The 22,678-nt window shown below is 44.3% G+C and overlaps 1 protein-coding gene across 3 annotated transcripts in view; it reads right to left on the reverse strand.

The window, feature by feature from the left end:
- Positions 1-22,678, reverse strand: part of FGFR3 (fibroblast growth factor receptor 3) — a 55,209-nt gene that overhangs the window by 27,193 nt on the left and 5,338 nt on the right. For all 3 annotated transcript variants that reach the window (XM_066548731.1, XM_066548730.1, XM_066548728.1), the window contains exons 2-3: positions 6,807-7,070; positions 2,459-2,512 (exon numbers count right to left, since the gene is read on the reverse strand). In XM_066548731.1, the coding sequence (XP_066404828.1) occupies positions 2,459-2,512; positions 6,807-7,070 (318 nt within the window). The remainder of the gene's footprint in view (positions 1-2,458; positions 2,513-6,806; positions 7,071-22,678) is intronic.

The raw sequence follows: 22,678 nt of genomic DNA on the forward strand, positions 1-22,678 counted from the left end.
GCAATTAGGAGCTGCCACCAAATTCTGTGGCAGACAGAATCAACCCTAATTGTGTAATTTCCCCAGCTGACGCCTCGGAGGACAGAGCCAGATTTAATTGGAGATTATGGGGGCTCTTTGAAGGTGCTGGGGCTGCGCAGCGGGGGCTCCAAACAAACAGATACAAGAGGGGTAGGGAGCACTGGGGCAGAAGCACAGTGTGTGAAAAGGGAGTTTTGTTTTTGTTTCGGGGCCAGGGAAAACAGCTGTAGAGAACAGAGGTATTAGAAAGCCTCTTTCTGCAAAGGCGGATCACGGCTTGAGACAAGGCTGCGACAAACGAGCTGACCTGAAGCTGCAGAGGTTTCTCCTTTTCTGTTGCCCATCCCTAAGGGATGCCCTGTTTCTGTGCTCCCCTTCAGAGAGGAAGCTGAGAGTGAGCAGAGCAGGGCATTCCACACAGAATTTGGTATTACCAACCCTTGAAATTACCCAGATTGGCTTCAAATTCTTGATGCTATTGGAACCAGCTTTCTGAACTCTCCACTATGTGAGGATGAGAAACTCTCTTGAGTAACACAAGCCAGAAAAGTAACTTATCATCACAAGGGGCCAGGACAAAAGGATTTTAGTCAGTGATATGCAGCGTGGCAGCACTCAGTGAGCCAGTCCAGGCTGGATTGCCTCCCCCTAAATATGAAACACTATCAGTTATACTGACTTGACACCTTTAAGGTCGCTTCCAACCCTAACCATCCTATGAGTCTGTGGTATTTTTCTTTTGCATGAAAGCATTTATTGCCTTTCCTCCTCTCTAACTACTGACCACAGATGTGTCTGATGCCTGAGCAGGGGCTCATACACCCCATTAGTAGGGCACATATTTGCCACAGGAGATAGAGGACTTGGGTCTTTGGGCAGTTCACAGAACATGGCACTGGCTACACCGTGTGTGCCTGCCTGGGATGGTCCTTCAGCCCCTGCTCCTGGTGGGATGTCCTGCCAGTGGTGGTACCAGGGTTAACAACACAGCTCCCCAGACTCAGGAGACCTCTGAGGGTTAAGTGGAGGATCTGACATCAAAGAAAGCAACACAAAGCACACTCATGTCACAAAATATCACTGTGAGGTTTCGCCGCACTGACACGTTAACCTAATCAACCATTTTTAAAGCAGAAGAGAAACCAACTTTTTATAACGAGACCTTTAAGCAAAGCCAGCCATTACCTCCGGGTCTAAAACCAGAGACAGCCTCAAAGTCAAGAAGACCCAGAAAACAGGCTATAAATACATGTGGTGAAATGTGTGTTTTCCCTTCCAGTGAAGAAAAACGTCTTTCTGTACCATAAGCCAGCTGATGTTTTGTGATACCTGTTGCTAAGAGATTGAGTTCTCTATAAACCACATAAAAAACTGCACAGAACAATCAGTTGTCCTCATCAGAAGGAAAAAATTCTGACCAAACCACACCTTCTCTATGTCTGTACCATTCTTCAGCAGGTACCAGGAGCCCTGAGCACTTCTGCAAAGGTGCCCGTCACCTGGCAGGATTTGGCCCCTAATTAGAAGCTATCAGAAAACCACTAATTGCTGCTGATGGGTCTCCTGGCACTGTAACTCACCATTAATGTCCACACACTGCACACACAGCAGTATTAACTCATTGCAGTGGCAGATCTGTTTGAAAGAGTCCTGCATGTGCAATGTTATGGGCAGGAGAGATTTTCCAGTCATGTTGAACTTCTGCCAATGTACATAGCTGATTGGGAGTTCAAATGCAAAGACATTTATTTATTAAAGATACATACACATGGGCAGCTCACTCTGCAGAAGTATAAAGAGCAGAATAAAACCCAGCACTAACACCTCTGAAGCCTGCAATGATCCTGATTAATGCTATTGCACTTAAAGAAAGCAGCACTGGGATTGAAAGAGATTCACTGTGAAAGCACCAAGCACTGTCCTGGGGCTCTCTTCCTCACAGGAGTGAAAGAAAAAGCCAGTAAAGCCAAAGAGGCTGCTCTCACTTATGGCATCAGTAAATCTGGCCCTTGGCTAGTCTATGTTTTGTACTCTGACTCCTGTCAAGAAGCTGGTAAGCACCAGAATCAGAATAGTTAAAAGTAAAGCAGTCAAGGTTTGAAATGGTATAAAACTGGTGTAACATCAGTGCAGTAAAACAAATATATGTATATATATATATATCTGTATATATATATAGTAGTAAGTGGGCTTGTCTGGATTTACATGCAAGGAGAATTTGCACACAGTACTGCTGCTGTAGGATTACACAGCAGCAATACCACTCTGGCAGCTGTTTCTAAATTTTTAGATAAATTTTATCATGGCCCCATCCTAAGGTCACTGATTTCAACACAAAGCTGCTGTGTGGCTACATGAACACCCAGATGAGCTGTACTGCTTGGGAGCCACAGCTTCTGCGAAGAAAAGGCCTCTGTATCCCAGAAAAATGAATTACCTGTATCTTCTGACTCATCATCATCATCCTCATCATCACCTGACGAAGGGGAATCTGGAAAGAGACAAGAAAGAAGTGAAGCAGAAAGAGGATGGCACATGGGGACACTGCTGGATGAGGCTGTTGGTGTGACACAAGGGACATCCAAGTGGTGGCTCACCCTTCCCTGCAGCTCCACCAGCCCACCCCTCTCTGGTGATGCTGGGCCAGGCACAACTGCACAGGAGCTGTCGCAGCTGGGAGAGAGGTGTCAAGAGTTTGCCAGGGCTCTGAAAACGTGGTCCAATGTCAAATACTTCTCCCTGTGTGAAATGTTCTCTTCCTCATAAATACAAAAATAATTCTAAACCAGAAAAATTCATTTTTTGCAGAACAAGCTCTCTGACTGCTTTTTTTTCCCTTCCCTCTAGCATTCACTCTGAAGACCTTTTATTTTACCATGTCTCAAAACGACAGGTCAGCATTTCTAATTCACTTTCCCTGCATTTTTCTTTTAACTCAATATCCTCCTGCCACACCTCCCTTCATTAACTCCTTGTTCAAACACTAAGACCAAAACTTTTGAACTTCTTGCAATCAAACCTCTCTCCATCAATGTTTTGATGGCTATTCCAGTTCTCTTTAGTTATATTCCTCCCACAGAGGGACCTCAAAGCTGTAACTCAATACAGGTAAACAGGTGGGAATTTTCCATCTGTATCTCTCCAAAACATTCCAAACTGGTTTTTTTTTTAATGTGGTCTAACATTTCACCTTCTCCAAGCTGTCCACAATGAAGGCTCAGTCCCTCTTCCCCCCATCAATTGAATACTGTAAATGTAAACGCCATTATCAAATAGCAGCTTAGTGTTTGATTTAATTTACACAGTTTAATTTAGTACACTTCAGCATCTGGAAGACTTAGCATCACTGATGTTACATAATCTCCAGAAATTTTTCTTTCAAATAAAGGCAAAATGCTAATAACCCAGCAGCCTTTATGTTCTGAGACAGTGGTAGGAGAACTTGGCCTTAAACACTAGAAAACAGGAAACATTATGAATGTTCAACATGTGGCCAGAAATGTAAAGAGCTGTTTCAGATCAAGCCAGGCAGAACATCCTTCATTGCAAGATGCACTTGAGTCTTCTACTGTCTTCTGACCAGCACAGTGGAGGTAAAAATGGAATAACAAAAAGGTGGGGAGGGGATAAAAGGAGGGGGAAGAAAAGGAAAGGTAACAACAAATAGTCATCATCCACAGAAGCAACACAGGAAACATCTCCCTGCCTTGGTCTGCAGGGGCTCATGGTGCTTTGCAACTTCTCCTTGGCAAAGCCCCAAGGACGACTCCGAGCACGTCTCTAACTGCAAATCCACACTTGAGGTCCTGCTGGCAGCAGAACTAGGGAAATGCCATGGGGCTTGCTGAAAGTGAAGTGGATGTTTAGGTGCTCTGGCTGATCCAGCAGGTTTACTCAAGTCAGGCAGAAACTGAGCCAAATCCCCACCAGCATCGACGAGAAATCAGCACCTTCTCAGCTCTGCACTCAGATTTGGTTACCCACATATTAACACATGATTATAGTTTACTTTTGCTTTCCAATGAATCCATCATAACCAGAGGAGTAGAAATCAATTTTTAAACTAATACAAAATCCTTTTCACAAGGTTGAGGGAAGTCTTTGACTTTGCTTGTTTTTAAGATGAAAAGTGCAGCTTAGACTTTAATACCAAATATCCCGTATGCATAGCTACTGTCCTATTCAAGTTACTAAAACATCATCTTTTTCAAAAGGTGACTAAAAATTATAAGCTATTTGTTTATAATGTACTAAAAGAGTAATCCTTACCAGAAGTTGTTGAAGTATTGGCAAGAACTTGTCAAAAGGGCTTTAATTATGAATGAAAAGGGACTTAATTTGTTCAGTCACCTGTTTTGAAATGCTTGGCCTTGGGTATTTTGAAAGCTCTGTTTGCTGGTGCCAGCCTGCAGTCCATGCTCATCACAGGGGTGCTGCTCAGCCACTAAATCCAAAGGCTGTTCTGTGCGTGAAATGGCTGCAGAAATGGAGCTTCTGCCAACTTAGGGCTGGATATCAGTTTGGGCACGCAGCCTCTACACAATCCTCTCCAAGTGCTCAGGTTTTTAGGGGACGGTATGTTTGTTTTTGTAAACTAGCAAAACACTCAAGCCCTTGTCTGTCAAGGGAGGAATTTTAGAGACGTCAAATCCTGCTATTAATCAGCCTGGTTCTCAGCCCTTGAATGCCAGCTCCAGCATCTACTTGCTCTGCTTCCAGCATCAAACATCCCCCTGTGCACAGTCAGAGTCACTGCAGCACAGTCAGTTTGTTGCAGACTCAAATCTCGTGGCTCTGTGGAGGAAAATCCTCATATGCCCCTAGGACATGGAAGCATTCTCAAAATGGAACTTGTATGTGGATCAGTTATTCCAAACACACCTAGCCTAGCTTTGCTCACTTAAGAACAGAGATCAGAGCAATTCCAGTCTGTTAGTACAGCTTTAAACCAGTTTAATGCAGAGAATAACTCCAGCCCCAAACATCAGATATCCACACGAACACCTGACCAGATACCTGAGCTAATTGCTGGCATTACCTTCAAGAACTGGGGACACAAACCACAAATCTCTGATCACAATCTCATCTCTGCAGTGCCACACTGAGCAATCAATACTAATTATGAAGAAATATCTGAGTATATGAGAGGCGCCACTATTGCCACATAAAGCAGAGCTTCAAAGTTTAAAACAAGTGCTGCTGACAGCTAAAAAGGGGCTCCCACATTACCAGCACTTTGGTGGTAATGACAGTGGGCTAATAGAATCAAAGACTCATAATGTTGTCAGAAAGCAGGTTCAGGTTACTTGCTAGTTCTTAAGCTGTTATTAGCTATTATTAGTGAAGAGGAAAAATACAGGGGCTTAAACTTTTTTAAAAGCAGAGGATTATCAGTCCTTCCACTTTTAAAAACAATTTCTCACTTTACAAACTTTTGGGGCTGGCAGCTGTTTCATTTGAGCATGTAACCAGCTGCCCTCTCCTGCATCCCTGCTGCCCCTTGAACTCAAAAGCATTTTCATGTCACTTAGGAAAAAAAGAGAGAGTAACATTTCTAACAACCTGCAGTTTGCTGGATAGCTCCAATAATCGTACCTAGTTAAAGAAAGCCTTTCAAGGGCCAAATACTTCTTTAACCATTTAATTGATATGACCTTGAAGCATTCACGGCAATCTCCAGTAACGCTCAATAAAAAGCAGATGTTGCTGAAGGCTTGGTGAAATGAGCTTTTATTCTCATGATGGTTTTCTCTCACACAAAATTCTATTGCACAAGAAAGCTCTCTATGGAGTGGATGTGATTCACAATCACAAACATCTCTGTGTTTGGTTTTCAGACAGAGACTCTTACTTTTTGAGGGAACTCAACTTTTGGAGAAAGGACCTACTATTCAAGGATTCTTGAAAGAGCTCCAATAGTTTAAGGGCAAATGGAAGTTTTCAAAGGGGCTAATTCTCCCGAAAATTCAGGCTTTTAACCTGTGATCAGGGGAGTTTCTATCTGCTCACAGTGATCCACCTACCAATGCACCAGCCTGAAATCATGAAAATGACCTTTGTGTTGGTGGTTAGCTATCTGGAAACAACAGATTTTTCTGGCACTCTGTGTTTAGTGATCCAGGCTTGAACAGCTTGTAGCTGTTCTGTTCTATCGTCCTCATCACAAAAAATATGGCCAAGCAAATGCCAGCATGTGCTTTGCTAACACCACTTGTTTGCAATGTATGAATCCCAGTAAGTAACTTTGATGAAGCACATATTTTGGATAAACACAGTTTACAGATAAGCTACCTCTAACACAAGCTAGCAATTTGTGATGCCGGTGATGGAGGGCAGAGATTTACCAGCTACAACAGAGAAACAGTCTTCAGGAACTTCCAGCTCTTATGTGCAACTTTGCCACTGATTTGTCACATAACATAGAAATCATTTAACCTCTGTGAGCCACAGTTCACTCACTCACAAAAAACTTTAAAGCCACATGTAGCATTGCATCTATCTGAGTGTTAAGGGGGATCTGAGGTTTAATCTGACCAGCATCCTTTCTAAGTCTCTCTCAGTACTAACATCAAGGTTCAGCATTTGGTATGGGGACGCAAGCATTCTTCAATTGGTTTGTTTTGCCAGTCTAATCATTGTCAGGAGCTACCAGGGAGGTACAGACTTTCCAAGGAAAGACAAACACCACAAACCACCAGTTGTGCTGAACATGTGAAAGGGCAGAAATTAAAAAAAAAAATAAAAAGGATAGAAAATCACTGAAACAGCTGCATTTCTGTACATACCTGTAACTCTGACTGTAAAGTTTCCCAGAACCTCGTTGGAATGCCTTGGCTTGCAACTGTACAGCCCCGAGTCATCATATGACACATTGATTATCTTCAACAGTTTTTGTCCAATATGAGTCCTGTTGGTAGGTGCAATTCCAATACCATCTTTAAACCAGAAAACAGACACAGAAGAGCCTTGGGTGTTGCAGGAAAGTTCAATGGTATCTCCATTTCCAAACACCAACTCTTCCAGAAAGGCGGTCTCGCTCCTCAAGTATTCTGCAAAGGGAGAAAGAAATGGAGATGAATAAATAAGAGCAGAGATAGAAGAGTGTTTAGAAAAGAAACCTATCTTGTATTTGCTCTACTGATGCTTCCATGTGCCCAGACCTTCCCCTTGCCTGCCACAGGCAGGTAGCTGTGCAAAGACAGTCAGGTCTGATCTACAAGGATGGCTTTGATCCTGTAGCAACCAAAACACATCCACGCCACCAGGTGCATCCCAACAAACACCACAGACCTCTAGAAGGGTCATTGCAACACCCAGTGCTGCAGGTGAGGGGGTGATCTGGCACAAATAAGTGTGCGCTGGCAAGTTCACAGCTCAGTCTCCAGACTTCCTTTTGTCTACTGCTGTGAGCCTGCCCACAAACCCTATGAGACCCAGCAAGGACAGAAAGGAGCAGAACTGGGGATAAACCAAATTTCTTATGTGACTCTGGGTGACCCAAAGGCAATGTCTGTGGGCTGAAGAAAACAGATGGAAAGCTGGACAGAAGATAAAGGCTGGAATTGCTAAAATAAATGAAACCATCACTAGCTTCCTGCTGAAGTTATTCTGTGTGCAGCAAAAGTGCAGAACCAAAGATAACTTCATATATTATGACTTCACTGTGAAACCAGTGCAAGTAGAGCAGCTTCAAATACCTGAGGATGTAGCACTGGCTCCAGGCTGCTCTTCTGCCTTGAGGTGAAAGAGCTGGAGCAGGCTATAAGAGAAAAATGTTTTGCTTTTCTCTTCTTGCCATGTGTGTTTTTATTCTTGTATAAAGGTAAAGATTTAAAAAATAAAAATGCTGTAGTCAATAGCCTTGCTGGGTAGAAAGAAAGGATTCTGAGAGCCTGAAAATGTGGTATTTCATGGGAGGTATTGTCTCGCAGGAGGCAAAGCCCACACTCACTGGGATTACAAAAAACCTTTCCTCATACCATGGCACCAATTCCAACCCAAATATTTTATGGTTTGGCCAGAATGTTGTGGTGTTCATGCAGTCAGAGGTTTAGGGCATTGGGTTTTTTTCCCTTTTAATAAAATTTTTCCCTGAAAGCATACACTTTTAGTAAATCAAAAGAAGAAGACTGAGCTCCATGCAGAATCTCCTTGCCATCAGACCAGCACTGATTGCTACATTTGAGTGTTCACCCATGGTCTATTTCCAACTGGGATATATCTCTGGGAAAAATACGGTCAAGAAATATTCTGGTTTAAATGTTCAAGTTTTTTCTTCCTTCTTCTAGACTATGAGGACTTTTTTCACTGTATCAACCTTGGCTTCACATTAAAAAGCCCTGTGGACAGCTTTGCACTTGCAAGATTGAGCACTGGTCTAACTTTGATGGAACCTCTTACTAATTTCATCTACTGGAAAACAAACCCCACAGAACTGCACAACTCCTCCACTCAAAACACAGTTCTACCAAAGCTGTTTGCCAGACGATCAAGCCTTGTATATTTTGGCTTTTGTATTATAAACCTGCTGAACAGGAACAAGCCCAGACTAAGCACAGCCCAAACTGTACTGGTTAGCTGTTTAAAAGGAAATAACTCTTTTTCAAAAATCATAATGAACCTGGGTTAATGACAAAGAAACAAAGAATTTTTATAAAACGTATACAGGGAACGCTGGAATGAAGAGGAAAGTAAGACTCAGCAGATGGACTGGGGTCTCAAGCGTCTTCTGTGGGATGAAGCAGCACCTCTTGTTTCTGACAACTTGATTTTGGCATCTCTACCTTTAATCTCCCCAGCAGATGTTGTGATGCAAAGTTTGGTTCTGGTGACTTCATTTGTTCTGACTGGGAATAATCTTGGGGTAGATGTAGCAATGAATTAAAAGGAGAACACTACAAATGGTCATAATCTCACTTCTGTTAACTGTTTTCCAAACTTTTGTTTATATACTTATGGCTTAAAAAATAAACAGGACCCAAACGAGAGATCTCCACCAAGTATTTAAATGGGCGCTCAAATGCTTTTAAGCACTTTGCCAACCGTGACCTTGGAGAACCAATTTTTACTCTCGCTCCTTATATAGCTTTCAAGTACAAAGATAAATCTGAAAGCAGAGACAGTTTCATTTCCATGCTTGAAACAGCAGGACTTCAAAGCAGGGAGGCAAAGCTCACATCTCCCACAGGGTGGCCAGAGTCCAGCACCTCCTTCCTGCCCTCCAGCTGCATGTGCCTGGTGTTTCCAACACCTTTTCAACCTGAGACACCAAGACATGGAGGAGACATGAAGCTCCCCCCTCTGAAGCCAACTCTCCAGCTATAAAAAAATGGGAGAGGACACAGCCAGGACAGCTGAGCCCAGCTGACTGAAGGGATATTCCAGGCCACATGACACCATGCTCAGCAATAAAGCTGGGGGAAGAAGGAGGAAGGGGAATTTTTTGGGGTGGTGGCATTTGTCTTTCTCAGTCACCCTATGAGGAAGCCTGGCTGTCCTGGGGAGGGCTGAACACCTGCCTGGGGAAGTGGTGAACTAATTCCTTGTTCTGCTTTGCTTATGTGTACAGCCCTTGCTTCTCTTATTACACTGTCTTTATCACCACCCTTATGGGTGGTTTTCTCACTTTTACTCTTCCAATTCTCTCCTCCATCCTCTGAGTTGGGGTGAGCAAGCTGCAGTGAGGGGCTGAGTTCCCAGACAGGATTAAACCATGACACACAAGTATAAATTACCAGGGAGTTAACCCATGTAGGGGCTACAGGAGCCCACTCTGACACTTGCCAGCAGAGCAGGGATTAACACATTTGCAGCTTTAACAGGTTCTTTGAGAGAAAGAGGAAATCTGGGTTGTGGGCTCCCAAGGTATGACTAAAACTCAACAAATTATTAGTTTAGCCAAAGCAGTAATGACTTGAGAACCACTAAGAGATGCATCTGATGAAGATCAGCACTTGCAGCATCATCACTGCTCATAACAAACACACAACAGAGAAAGAGACCATTTTTAAGCTGTTCAGAGGAGCAAAAAGGCAGCAACTGGCTGGAAACACCTTCCACAATGAGGAGCAGTTGGCCCAGCAATGCTGAAATGCTTTTGTATGTATTCACTTATAAGGATAAGATACTTCATCTCCATGGCTGCTTGGCTCATCCCAGCAATAATTCACTTTCTGTGTGGTTCACAGCTCCAAGTACTTAAGTGTGTCAGTATTTCCATCAGCTGTCTGCTCCTCTCAGACATCAATACTTGTTTCTGGCTGAGCCTGGAAATGTTTTATTTTGGTTTTAACGCATGCAGCTCCCAAGTTATTTTTTATTCAGGCACAAAAGGATGAGGAGGAGGTGGAGGGTGGTGGGCTACTCCTGGGCTGCTTATGGCCCCCAGAAAATCCAAGCCTGATGCCCTCCTGGGTGCCAGGGACTATTTCCACATGCTGCTGAGGACTGCTGCTGGGCAGCAAAGGCTCACAGTGAGGGAGCCCCATGGTCCCATGTCACCTCACAGGGCGCTGGGTTCTGGCTCCAGAAAATCTCTTTCTCTTCACCTTTAATTTTTCCCTGGGAATGACTTCCCACAGCCCTACTTTTTCAAGCACTGAAGTGTTCAGGAGTCTGCTCTGGTGGGGTATGTGCATTCCCCATCACCATCATCCTTTTCCCTCAGTGGAGATCCTGCAGCAGGGGAGCATCCACCACAGCTCAGGCTACACTGGGACTGCCCCACCGAGCACTTGAGGCACACAACCTTCTGTACCACCAGCAGGGATTCCTCACCCCACCCTGAGCCCCAGCAACCCACCCAGAGACTCTCGAGGACTGCTCCACAGCCCAGTGCTGGAATGGACTAAGGCTCAGCACTAAGCAGATCATATTTTTCCCTTTTCAAGCTGGACAAGCTGTATCTGGCACGTTAACAAGCACAGAGACAGCAGCGCTCCACGCATTTCTCTCATCAGGTTAATCTGAAATAGTTTCTTGTTCTATGTATTTTGATGCACCAAATCCACTGTGACAGGATACATTATAGGATCACAGAGCAACAGCCATGCCAGAGCTTTCTCCTGTTGAGTTTGTTATCCCATTCCCAAGGGGATCATGGTCCCAGCCAGCTGGGATAGCTGGTGGATAATTGCTGGAGGTGGAGGAAAACCTCCAGCCCTAGGGGGATGAACATAGCCATGGTGGCAAAGAGCATGTACACTATCTCCAGACTCTGACCAGCACTGTGTCCTGTCTATTTAGCCCTGGTTGATCCTAAATAAGTGTCCTACCTGTGTTAACTGAGTATATTATTCACCCACTGAGTAATATTCAGGTGTTTTCCACAATACCTGTGTGTCTGTTCTTGGGATGGAGTCACTTCCCTACCTCACCTTGGGACTTCTGCACTGGGAAAAGCAAACTTCCCAGAAGGGAAATAAAATACTTTCCTTGCCAAATACTGTTCATTTAAGATCTGTCTAAATCTAAAAAGCAGCCAGGAAAAGTGACAAGTGGCATCAGTGTCACCTCCCCACAGGAACCATGCCATACATACATATACATATATTTTTTTATATTTATAAAAATATATTTTATATATATTTTACATTTATATATGTTTTTCTACATAAATATATTTTATATGTTTTATATTGATTTATATTTATATATATATTTGGCAGTGCTTTATGCAGGGCACAGCTTCCCCTCCTTTCTGCACAGATGTGATGTGCCAGAGGTGGAACATCTACCCTTTGTGGCTATGGCCCTGTCACCCCAAAAGGCACCTCACCAGCCTGGCACAGCAAATATATCAAATACATGCATGATATTATATAAAGTATTTTGTGTACCTATTTTTCCATTATTTATAAAATAAAAAGTATTATAGAAAACCTTCTGTTTTTTTCTCTTCCCCAGTTCCTCTCCCCTTGTGGGGTCAAGACCCCTCTTGCACCACAGTTCCCAGTGCCAGGCTGCAGCCATCCTGGGAAGAATGGGCTTGCTCTGGCAATCACAGCAGCACAGGATGCTTTGCTGAAGCAGTATCACCTCCCAAAGTGTTTTTGCTGGGTTATCTCCCCTGCTCAGTGGGGCTCACACCCAGAAATAAAATACTGCAAAAATAAAATATCTGTATCTGTAGAAGTCTAAACTGTGATATAAAAATATGTCTTTGGATAATCATATCTGGAAAAGGTTTGCCTCCATTATTTCACAGAATCATAGAACCACAGAATGGTTTGTGTTGGAAGGGATCTTAAACATGAGCTCATTCCAACATCCCTGCCATGGGCAAGGACATCTTCCCCTAGACCAGATCACTCAAAGGTACCACTTAATCTTTCCTATATTGCATGTGTTTGGGAGGAGGCAGTTCTCCTGGAAAAGCTTAAAACAGCTGTAATAATAATAATAATAATAATAATAATAATAATAATAATAATAATAATAATAATAATAATAATAATAATAATAATAATAATAATAATAATGCTGCAAAGTAGACTGTTTATACTGTATTTTCACTGCAGTGGCCTATGCATTTGTTACCAGACATTTCTTTCAAAGACATTAACAAGTAACTGCACTGTGTTAAAACCCTATGGGGGTTTTCTTAGATCTGTTTTAGGAAAAAGGCAAACCTTTTTCCTAGAGAATTAGCAAAACAATAACTAGGTTTAGTTCTGTCATATGCAGCTTTCTTTATAAACAAGAGATTATGGAAAGGAATTAAAAAAATCTCTACTGTTTAGCTTGGCTATCCCCGACTTTGGAAGAGCTTCCAAAATGGAAAAAGCAGATGTTGCAAATCTGCCTTATCTAGGGAGCAACTGTTGACTCTGTTGTGCAAATCCTAATTTACATCTGCATGAAAGGTTTCAGAGATTAAATGGCATTCAAGGAGGAATATTAGCTTTTCTCCCTCCCTCCAGCTCTCCTTTGAATGGATTTACTACTGGCAATTAGCTTTCTGTTCCATCGGCCAAGTAGAAAACAGGATTCATCAGGACTCTACAGTATCCTCCTTTTAATGGACTGTTTTCATAGGTCACCCAATTCAGGCACAGAGAGTTTAAAGAAATAAATTGTCACAAAGCTAAAACAGTTACAAAAACACTTTGGCCAGGAAGATTTCCCTCCGACACTTGGAAGCCCTGAGGAGGACAGAAAAAAAACCCACCAGAGAGCAAATCAAAGGGGTCTCCTGGCTACACCTAAAAAGATGGGAATGCAAACCCCTCCAAGAGGCACAAAGCTTTGGTTGCTGCTGAGAGCCCAGAACTGATCCCAAGCCTTCAGCTGGGGATTGCTGGCTTAAAAGAACAAGCAGTGATGGGGAGTTTTCCCTAAAATCTGGCCAGATGGTACAAGCAAACACTCTGTTCCCCACTGAAAACAGGGAAGCAAACACCCCTTGTATGTATCTAGTCAGCTCAGAGTTCTGCACTGAACTTTTTGAACTTAGAATGGAACTTGTTTTAGAGAAATAAAAGAACTGATATGAAATGTCTCCACTTCATGAACGGTCCCCAAAGACAGGGAGCAGCAGATTGGGAGGCAGCATGGGCATGCTGAGTGCCCAGGCTGTGAGAGCTCCTGCTCAAGGATGCCCATGCAGATGGCTCCAGCTCTCCCAGGTGCCAAAGTCCCTGTGCTTTCCTCCAGGAGGGCAGCAATGAGCTGCAGCAATTCTCAGCAGCCTGTGCTCATGGTGAGGTGACACCAGCCCCAGCCTGGCACGATGAGCACACCCTTGCAGCTGCATGCCACCATGAGCACACACCCTTGCAGCTGCATGCCACCATGAGCCCACCCTTGCAGCTGCATCCCATGATGAGCACACCCTTGCAGCTGCATCCCATGATGAGCACACCCTTGCAGCTGCATGCCACAGGTGACACAGACCACCTCACCAAGCCTGGTGCCAAACGTGGCCAGCCCACACTGCTCCCTGCTCCAGGCAGTGATGGAACTCCCTGGGCTGATCCTTGGGGAGCACAAGAGACTGTGTTTTCATCCTTTTGGTGTCTTGCCTCTTGCTGCCTCTGAAGAGCAGTGGCCAACTTGGCCTCAGCTTTTGCTCAGCACAGCAGGGGCATCCCAGCTTGATGTTGACAGACAGATCCCACCACAAAGCAGCTGATGTTTTACATTTCTGCTCTACATGCCTGAGGAAGTCCAAAAACCCTTCATCACTGCAGCAAGCAAGCAACTACCACGAGCCCTTTCAAACCCAGTGGCAGCAGCTGTGTAAACTGAGGCACAGAACGAGCCTTCCCAGCATCCCAACTGACTGGGCAAAGCTTGCCCCAAACTCCACTGGAGCAGAACTTGGTCCTGCCAAACTGTGGAGGTCCTGGTCAAACCTGTGCTCTTCAGCATCAGTGCACCACAGCACCCCTCCTACTCCAGGGTACCTCAAAGGATTTTGTAGGTGACACGCGCCAAGGAATTAGCAGAGTTTGCTACAAGGACACAGCTTACACAAATGACTGCTGCACAAAGCACAGCAAAAGGAGAGCAGATGTATCTTTGGAAATATTTTTAAACTTTCTTATAATGCTGCTGAATGATTCTTCTGGTTATTTTTTTCCTGGGTTCTTTCTCTATACTCTCATTTCCTTCCTAAAAATCCTTCAAATGTTCATTAATGCTGGAGCTTTGACCCCCAGGGTGGGTTTTCAGCTACTTGGTCAGTTCTATCCAAATTTCACCACCTCTCAAGTGCTCGTGCAGATGAATTTTTATGAAATACATAAGGTATTTCATAAAAATTCCCAGGTTCAAAAGTTTAGGTTCACCTCAGAGGAACTTTCTATGGGATGCAAATGCTCCTGCTTCCTTTCCAATTCCCAAGCCAGTTTTGCCCAGGAAGCTACTTATGATGTTTCTGAAGTGGGCTTTAAGATCACATGGCATCAGAAAAAATTTGCCATAAAGCCCCAACCTTTCCCCTTCGGTTCACAGCTATGCAGCTCCCAAATCCCAGGTCCTCTGTATTTCCCTTGCACTTTTAATGTGCACTCCTCTAATCTTCATTTAATGCAGGCAGCTGGCTGCAAATACCCCCAAACAATGACTTTAATCCTAAGTATCCTGAAGCCCCCCTTTCCTTCCCGTGCCAAAACTGAAGGAAAAAAAATAAAAAGAACAGCCTCAAGATAGCAAGATGGAGAAACCCAAGCTATCCACTGGGCCAAAGGATCAGAAAGACACAATGAGCTAAATTTTGCCGGGTTTGCTAATTAAAAACGGAAGCTACCCCACTCTGGAGCCAAGGCAGGGAGGTGGGGGGAGTTCTCATGCTATTCAAAAAATCGGCTTCCAACTGGGACCATATTCACTCCACATTAATTGTCATTCCAACTACGAGTGTCCTAGTTTCAAAATAAAAACTACTCTCCGGTGTAGCTAGTGAAAACTAACACCAGTTTTGAGGCATTAAACAAAATTTATTGATTGCATTTTCCCACCCACTAAAACTTTAATAAGCATTAAACCTGAAACTCCTGGCCCCGTTTCCTCCCTCTACCCTCTCTCTCCATAAAAAGGGTCAGGCTCCTCTATATGGAGATTAGGACTTAATGTTTGGTATTTGTTTATAAGCCTATCAATTGCCTTTATTTCAGGGGGGAGAAAAGGACATCTTAAAAAAAACCCTCTTGTACAGGGATTAAGAGAGGGCAAAGGTTTTAGGGTAGTTTGGGTGGGTTTTTTTCCAGCTGATTGTGGGTTTTAGATATATGAAGGATCATGTTCACGTGAATGAAAAGAAGAAAATATTCCCCTTTTTGCAAGTTTCCCTTGAGTAACATAAAATGCTATTTTCAAAGATCTCTATTTCTCAGTAATAAGATGCAAAACTTCAAGTCTTCTCTGCTGGCCGTTTTCAGCTGTGTAAAAGGGAAAAATAATAATAATTTGGGGGCCACTCTGTCTGCATACTTAGTAAAGAAAACAAAGGTCAAACATTTGAAATGCAAAGGTCGGTGATTAAGCCCAGAAATCCATATCTATGCATCAAAATGAATAGCCAGATTCTGAGAGTGCTTAAACGATTTAAATGCAGAGCCTGACCTGGCTCAGCATCTTTCAAAACCAAGCTTGTTATTTCAGAGTCTCAAGCCAGATTTAGGTGCCAGGTACCCCAATTGGAGAAATTTAACAGTAATCTCCTTTCAGGAAGTCTGATCCACTTTAACATCATGAATGACAAACTAAGATTTTGTTATTTAGAAAACACCTCTAACTAAAGCTGCAACACTTTGTCCTTGCGCTAAACTCAAGTCTTATCCTTCAGCATTATTAGAAAGTGTTGTGAGAAATGGCAAAGTAATGTCAAAAATTCTTTTTATTTCTCCTCTTTAAAGAAGGCTGCTAAAGGGATTAGACAGCTTTGAGTTCACTGCTCTGTTAAATCAACCTTACAATATTTTTTCAGCTTGTTTGACTTGCTGTTTCTGTATACATTTGTGTTTTCACCTTTCTGCATTCAAATCCCACCCTTTGCGTTTGTTCTGCGCTTCTCACAGGAAACTTAGTCAGTTCTTTATTTGTACTAAGTCTATAGGGTTATAGAAAACAGACTTGGAAAACAATCCCTAAATTAGCAGGACTCACCAGCTCCCATGCATAGGCACATAGACTCAGGGCATGGCATACCATCCAACCTGAATGCAGAGGTTTATCATTTCCAGCAGCAGCACCAGGGCATCAGGTTCACCAGGAGGGACCTTTTAATGGTCTCCTGTAACCCTATCTATTACAGCAGGGTTGGGACTCCACTTTACAAATTAAGAGAGAGTTCAAGGAAGTCATGCGTGTCTTGGTTCCCACTGCCTTCAAGCAGTTTTAGGGCTCCCAAATAATCATCTACAACCTGCACCACATTAGGATCCAGAACTTCCAGAAGCAGGGTAGATCCCTCTGTGCAGAGATATTTTAGTGCTGCTGTAAGGAAATGCAGACTCTCTTCAGAGGGCTATTTCCACCTTCCTACAAGAGGACATGGCTGGTCCTACCTGCATGAACCAGGGACCTTCCACAGGCATTTTGGGATATATTCCCCATCCTTCTGACTCTCATTTCCCCAGCTTTTCCTTTCCCCACCAGAAACACTTATAAATTCTTCTCTGTGCAAATGAGCCTCTAAGAATTAGATAGATGCTGCTGTCATGCCAAAGATGGTCAGTGCATCAGGCAAGGCAAGGGAGGAAGAAAACAGCTCTCTGCCAGGTAGAAGATAGAGATGATAAAAACTGAGCCCAGCAGCCACTAACAGGCTGCATTTGTCTGAAAGTCAGGCACCAAAGCTCCCACCGTGCTCCCTTGGGTGGGATGAACCATCACTGTGCATTACTCATGAAAACATGAAGCTGGACAACCGCCCTTGATGCATAACCCATAAATGGAGCAAGAGCTGCACACAGCATTCTGTCCCTTCCACTCCCTTTCCAGGGGTGAGTGGCTAATCCAGGGTCATCTTTTCTTCCTGCCTGGCCTGAGACATCCTCTGTCACCCCTCCAACTGCTCTGTCTCATGCCCAAAACAGCTGAGCTCAAACACTGGGTTAAGTTATTGCTGCAAAGACTGCACCTCTTGTCTGCACTTCATTTGCTATGCATTGGGAGGAGGGGACACAGAGGGAGAAAACCTCTACTTCAAACATTTACATGTGTTTTGAAAGCATCTGAGGAGGTTTCAGGCCCTTTTTTTGCCAGGACTAACACATTCCACCCACAAGACAATCTTGCTCAGAGCATGCAGTGACTCCTCACAGGAAGGATTTGCAGGGCGTGGGGCCACCAGACCCAGGGCTCAGGCAGTGACCCATCACTGAGACCACAGGGTGGGCACAAACCTGTCCCTTTTTGTCCCTGCACTGAGGGAGACAGGGCAAAGGAGAACCCCTGCTGCCCCCTCTGTGCTTCCCTTCATGAAGGCTTTTGCAATGCAGAAGCCCACTGCCTCCCTAAAGTCAAGATGCCAGCATGCCTGCCCTTCAAAATGAGGCAGAAATCTCATTCCTTCACTAAATAATTCACAGGCTGGAGCCCCAGCACAACTCCATTAACACTTTCCAGGAGTTATTTTCCTTTTTTGCCTGGGCAGATTGCAAAACATTTCTGTAGTGGGAAGCTTCGTGTTTGGGTTTCCTCTGGCTCCTAGTTCAAATAATGGCAATACTAACTGAACCACTGGGCAAAAGAAAATTGAGTGGGACTCTTTTGTCAAAACTCTGGTGGTTCCCATTTGCTTCTCCAGCTCTCCTGCCCTAACTGCAGCAAGGGCAGAAGGTGCTGCTATCAAGATGCCCCTCTCTGAGGTACTTTCTTTTAGCCTGGGGTATCTGTAACACAGTACTCTGTATTTTAAACTCCATGGTATTTAATATATTTATATTCTATCCCAGGAGGGCAGCTGGAGTGCAGGAGAGTGGTTTTACCCAGTATCTTCAAATCTAATGCAGTATCCCCCATCAGCCACTTACACCCTTCTTCCCAAGCTGGGTGAACCAGGAGCCTGGAAAGCCTGAAACATATTTTTTATGCTTGATTACAGATTTCAAGTGCCTGACACCAGGCCCCCACTCATTATATTTTGACAGTGATGCCTTTGGGCTGAGCTGGAACAAACGCTTTGCACTCACTCATCTCTCACTACATCCAGCAGGGTTTAACCCAAAAGAAGGTGGGTGATGGATTTGTAGCAACTTTGGGCAGGGATGCAGAGAGGACACCATCTGCTGCTCCTTACTTTCCCCCACTCCCCACCCCACCCCTTCCTTTCTGTAATTCATCAATTCATAAATCAGGAGGCAAAGTTTTCTTGCAGCCTCCTCTTGTGACCACCCCTGTGAGGCAAGGCTGAGCACAAGGCAAGGCAGCTGCAAAGCCCAAATGGAGCTGGGAGCAGCATCTGGGGCAAAATCCAAAGCCTGTGGAGCTGGGAGCAGCATTTGGGGCACTCAGTGGGAGCACTGGGGCCCCAGCCCTGCAGCTCATCCCACCCAGGGACCTCCCAGGCCCAACCCACCACATGCTGGAAGGAAGAGGCTTTCGGAATTTTCTTTGGAAAAAAAAATTATGCTTTCACAGAAAGCTGTGAATTCATGCATAACACACTGACTGTAAAAATGAAAAGTATTTTTTATTTTTGTCCCCCAGCTGCATTCAGCTTTTTTCTTACACAGTGAGTACTGGAGGTTGGAACAAGGTGATATTTAAGGTCCTGTCCAACACAAACCAATCCACGATCCTATGGTTCTAAATGCCAGCTAATTTATGTACCTCCATTTACCAGATCCCCTCAGTTCTGCATGAATCCCCAGCCTATTAACATAACTATTTAAACTGGACATGTTTTCTTAAAACATTCTTCTTTCATAAATTGCCAAGTGACAGTTGTTTACTGTCAACAAGCCTCGGTACTCCAAGACAGGGAGAAATGTGCCCTTGCAAAAGGCAGACACATCGGCTACCAAAGGAAGATTAAAATCTGGTGCTTCTCTCCCTCCTCAGAAATGCTTTATTCATACAGATACTCATGACACTGACCAGGAGAGATGATACTGTGCCCAATTCCAATCATTCTTTTAATTAAAGAAAGGCTCATTGAGGATTTATCTTCACTTGAACATGCTAATTGTCAGGGCACACTCAGAACTCCTTAACCTTCTCTCTGCAATTGGTTTCTCCTCTTCACTTTTAGCTGTGAGACTCCCATCTCCCAAGGCACATCTTGGCATATCTCACACAGATCCTGCTACTGCCTAGAAACAAAATGCTTGCCTGGGGGAATCTATAGAGAGAAGTTAAAAAATTTCAAACAAAAATGAAATCACCGGTTAGTTCAGGCCCTACAGTCTCCACACAAGTATTTTGCTGGGAGGGAATTGCTTTTACTTGAGTCTCACCCATGAAAGTGGGGTTAAAAAAAAAATAATAATAAAAGAAGAATCCTGAATCCTGTGGGAAAACTTCTTGTGCTCTGTCTGCCCAGGAAGTGCCAGGAAAGCTCCTCCACGGGCTCCTGTGTGGGGCAGGGTCCCAGGGCTCAGGCTCACCCACAGAATTATTCATAGGAAATTATTAACACTTTGCTGTGCACTGTGCTGCCTGCAGCTCATGGCACTGGGGCTGATGCTGGCAACACTGATAAAACAGCAGCGAGGATGGGGCAGGAGGGGCCAGTGGCCAGCACAGCAGCTCAGCCCCACAGAGGCACAGGGAGCTGGGGGGTGGCTGTCACCGCTGTTTAGCTTGGGCTGTGATGCTGCCACGGGCTCCCATCGAAGCTGGAGGTACAGAAAGAAGATGGAAGTGAAGGTCTGTGTTACAGCTGGGAGAAATAGAGAGGAATGGGAGGTCACTGAAAGCCATTTCCAGGGACCTCCCCCCCCAAACTGGGAGCCCTTTTACTCGCCAGAGTTTCCTCTGCTTGTTAAAATGTTTGGGTCATTAGAAAACTTCCCAAACAATCCCCGCTTATGCTAAATAGCTGCTCCCACCACGAACTGTGAAGAGCTTCAGGCTGCTCTCTTGGAAATCAATGGGGGCTTTTTTTGCCTAGGATTCAAAAGGCACAAGATCAGGACCTCATTATTATTTTTACAGGACAAGAAGCAAAGAATGGCAAAACCCCTAAAGAAAGCAATGACCCTCCAAACTGGGAGCCAAATTTGCTGTGAAGAATCTTTACAGGCTCTGTCAAGCATCAAAATAAAATCAAAAATCTAATTCTTGGCATCTTTTCAGTTTTCTGACAGGGAAAGCGGAAGATTGAGAAAGGCTGGCCTCATCATTTGGATCCAGAGACATCTCCTGTAGCTCCTTTTTTACTCCAAAGAAAAGCCTTCACAGAGGTGTATTTCACCTTCCCCAGGGGAGTGAGCAAGAGGGGATGAGCTGTCAGTTCAGGGTGATGCTGGTTACCCTGCGGTGCCCTGTGGAACAGAAACAGCTCCAGGGCTTCACATGACCTCCTCTGCCACACACCACAGCAAAACCCCCAGAAATCCCCTCTGCAGAGGCACCACCAGCAACACAGGGGCCCAGATGGCTCCTGGGACATGATCCTGCTACAAGGACCATGCCTGAATCCCATTTTCACAGAGCTAGGTGCCACCTGCCTCTTGTGAGAGGAGCATCAGAGATGCTCTCATCCTCAGCACCCTCCTTGGAGCCCTGTGACAGTGAAGTCCTCCCCTTCTTGCCTGTTATTTTACTCCCTCTTGGCATCAGTGAGAACCCACCCACGCACCACATCCCCACAAGGTCTGGCCCCTAAGCAATACCCAGCTCTTTTGCTGCCTCCCCTACACCCAGCTCGAGCCAGGTCAACTCCAAAATGCTTAAAATCCACTGCTTTTGGATAACAGTCCAATCCTTATAACCCAGCATTGGTCTCCAAAGCTTTACTGATTTAACTACATCAGCTGAAATAATTTAGGGATTTAGATTCCTTGCGAACACCACAAGGTAGCTCAGTGAAATCAAGGCACAACTATAAAACGCTTCACTTTCCAGGGCAAAAGTTTTAAATGAAGATAAACTCACAAACACTTTTATCAGTTGAGAAAAAGCAACAGTTGGGAAGTCACCTCTGAAGGGTTCTGGCATGCCGTAGTGCACTATCATTGCCTGTTACTGTCTTTCCCTAAAAGCCTCATACTCAAGGAATTTAACCGATGGCTTGGCTCCTTGGACGAAAAGGAAATGAGGGGAGAAAATGCAAGCCAGCATGCTGCCATGTGTCAGTGTGACATCTGCAGGTGGTTCAGCAGGTCAGAGCACACCCCTGGCTGTGCTGCTGCAAACAGCAGTGCACCAGCAGGTCCTGGTGCTGTGATGCTCCCAGGGAAGAGCCTTTGGCACACACAGCAGCCTGTGGAGCAGAGCCTGCTCCCAGAGAGCAGCCCTGGGCTCCATCTCTTCCTCACCCAAAAACTTGGAACCCTTCTCACTTGAGTTATTAATGCTTTTAACCCCTCACAACCTGCAGAAATGGCACAGCCCCAAAATCTCACAGATGCTAAACATGTAAGCACATGGAAATTGTTTTGCATACAGTTCTGCATGATAAAGAGATCTACTTCCAAGTTTCAATATAACCTTTTTATTTAACCAGCTCGTTATCTTGCCTTGCTCTCTGGATTTGAGAAAGCAAGAAGAGCACACTAGACCTACCCTCCATCTCTGCAATAAATACCACCCCTTTTTTAGATTAATACATCTGAAACTGAAGCAGTGACTGGAGAAATATTTTCTTACTTGACTGTGCTGCTATTCTTCAAAAATAGCTTTGCTACATGTGAGTGTCACTGCACCAAAAAAAAAAAAAAATTGGTTTACCTATTCCTGGCTAGTTCCTATTCACCTGAATGCAAAAGCCCTGATAGCCTATCAGAATAATAGGGCAGGTTTACATCTGATTACCTTTCACATTTTAACTCCCAAGTTTGCTAAAGGTTTTACTCAGCCCGTATCTCACAGTTCTTGTTTGCTTTTGATACTGCAGAAACTTCCTGGTCATTCAAGCCAAGGAGCAGATACTTTAGGGGTAAGCACACCAGGAATAAAAGCCCTTCTTCACACATATAGAGCTTTGAATCACACTGTGGCACTTGGCAACCTGAGCTCTGGGTGTATGAGAACGGAGACACTGGGG

The sequence above is a fragment of the Molothrus aeneus genome, chromosome 4 (genome assembly GCF_037042795.1).
Source record: "Molothrus aeneus isolate 106 chromosome 4, BPBGC_Maene_1.0, whole genome shotgun sequence".
NCBI lineage: Eukaryota > Metazoa > Chordata > Aves > Passeriformes > Icteridae > Molothrus > Molothrus aeneus.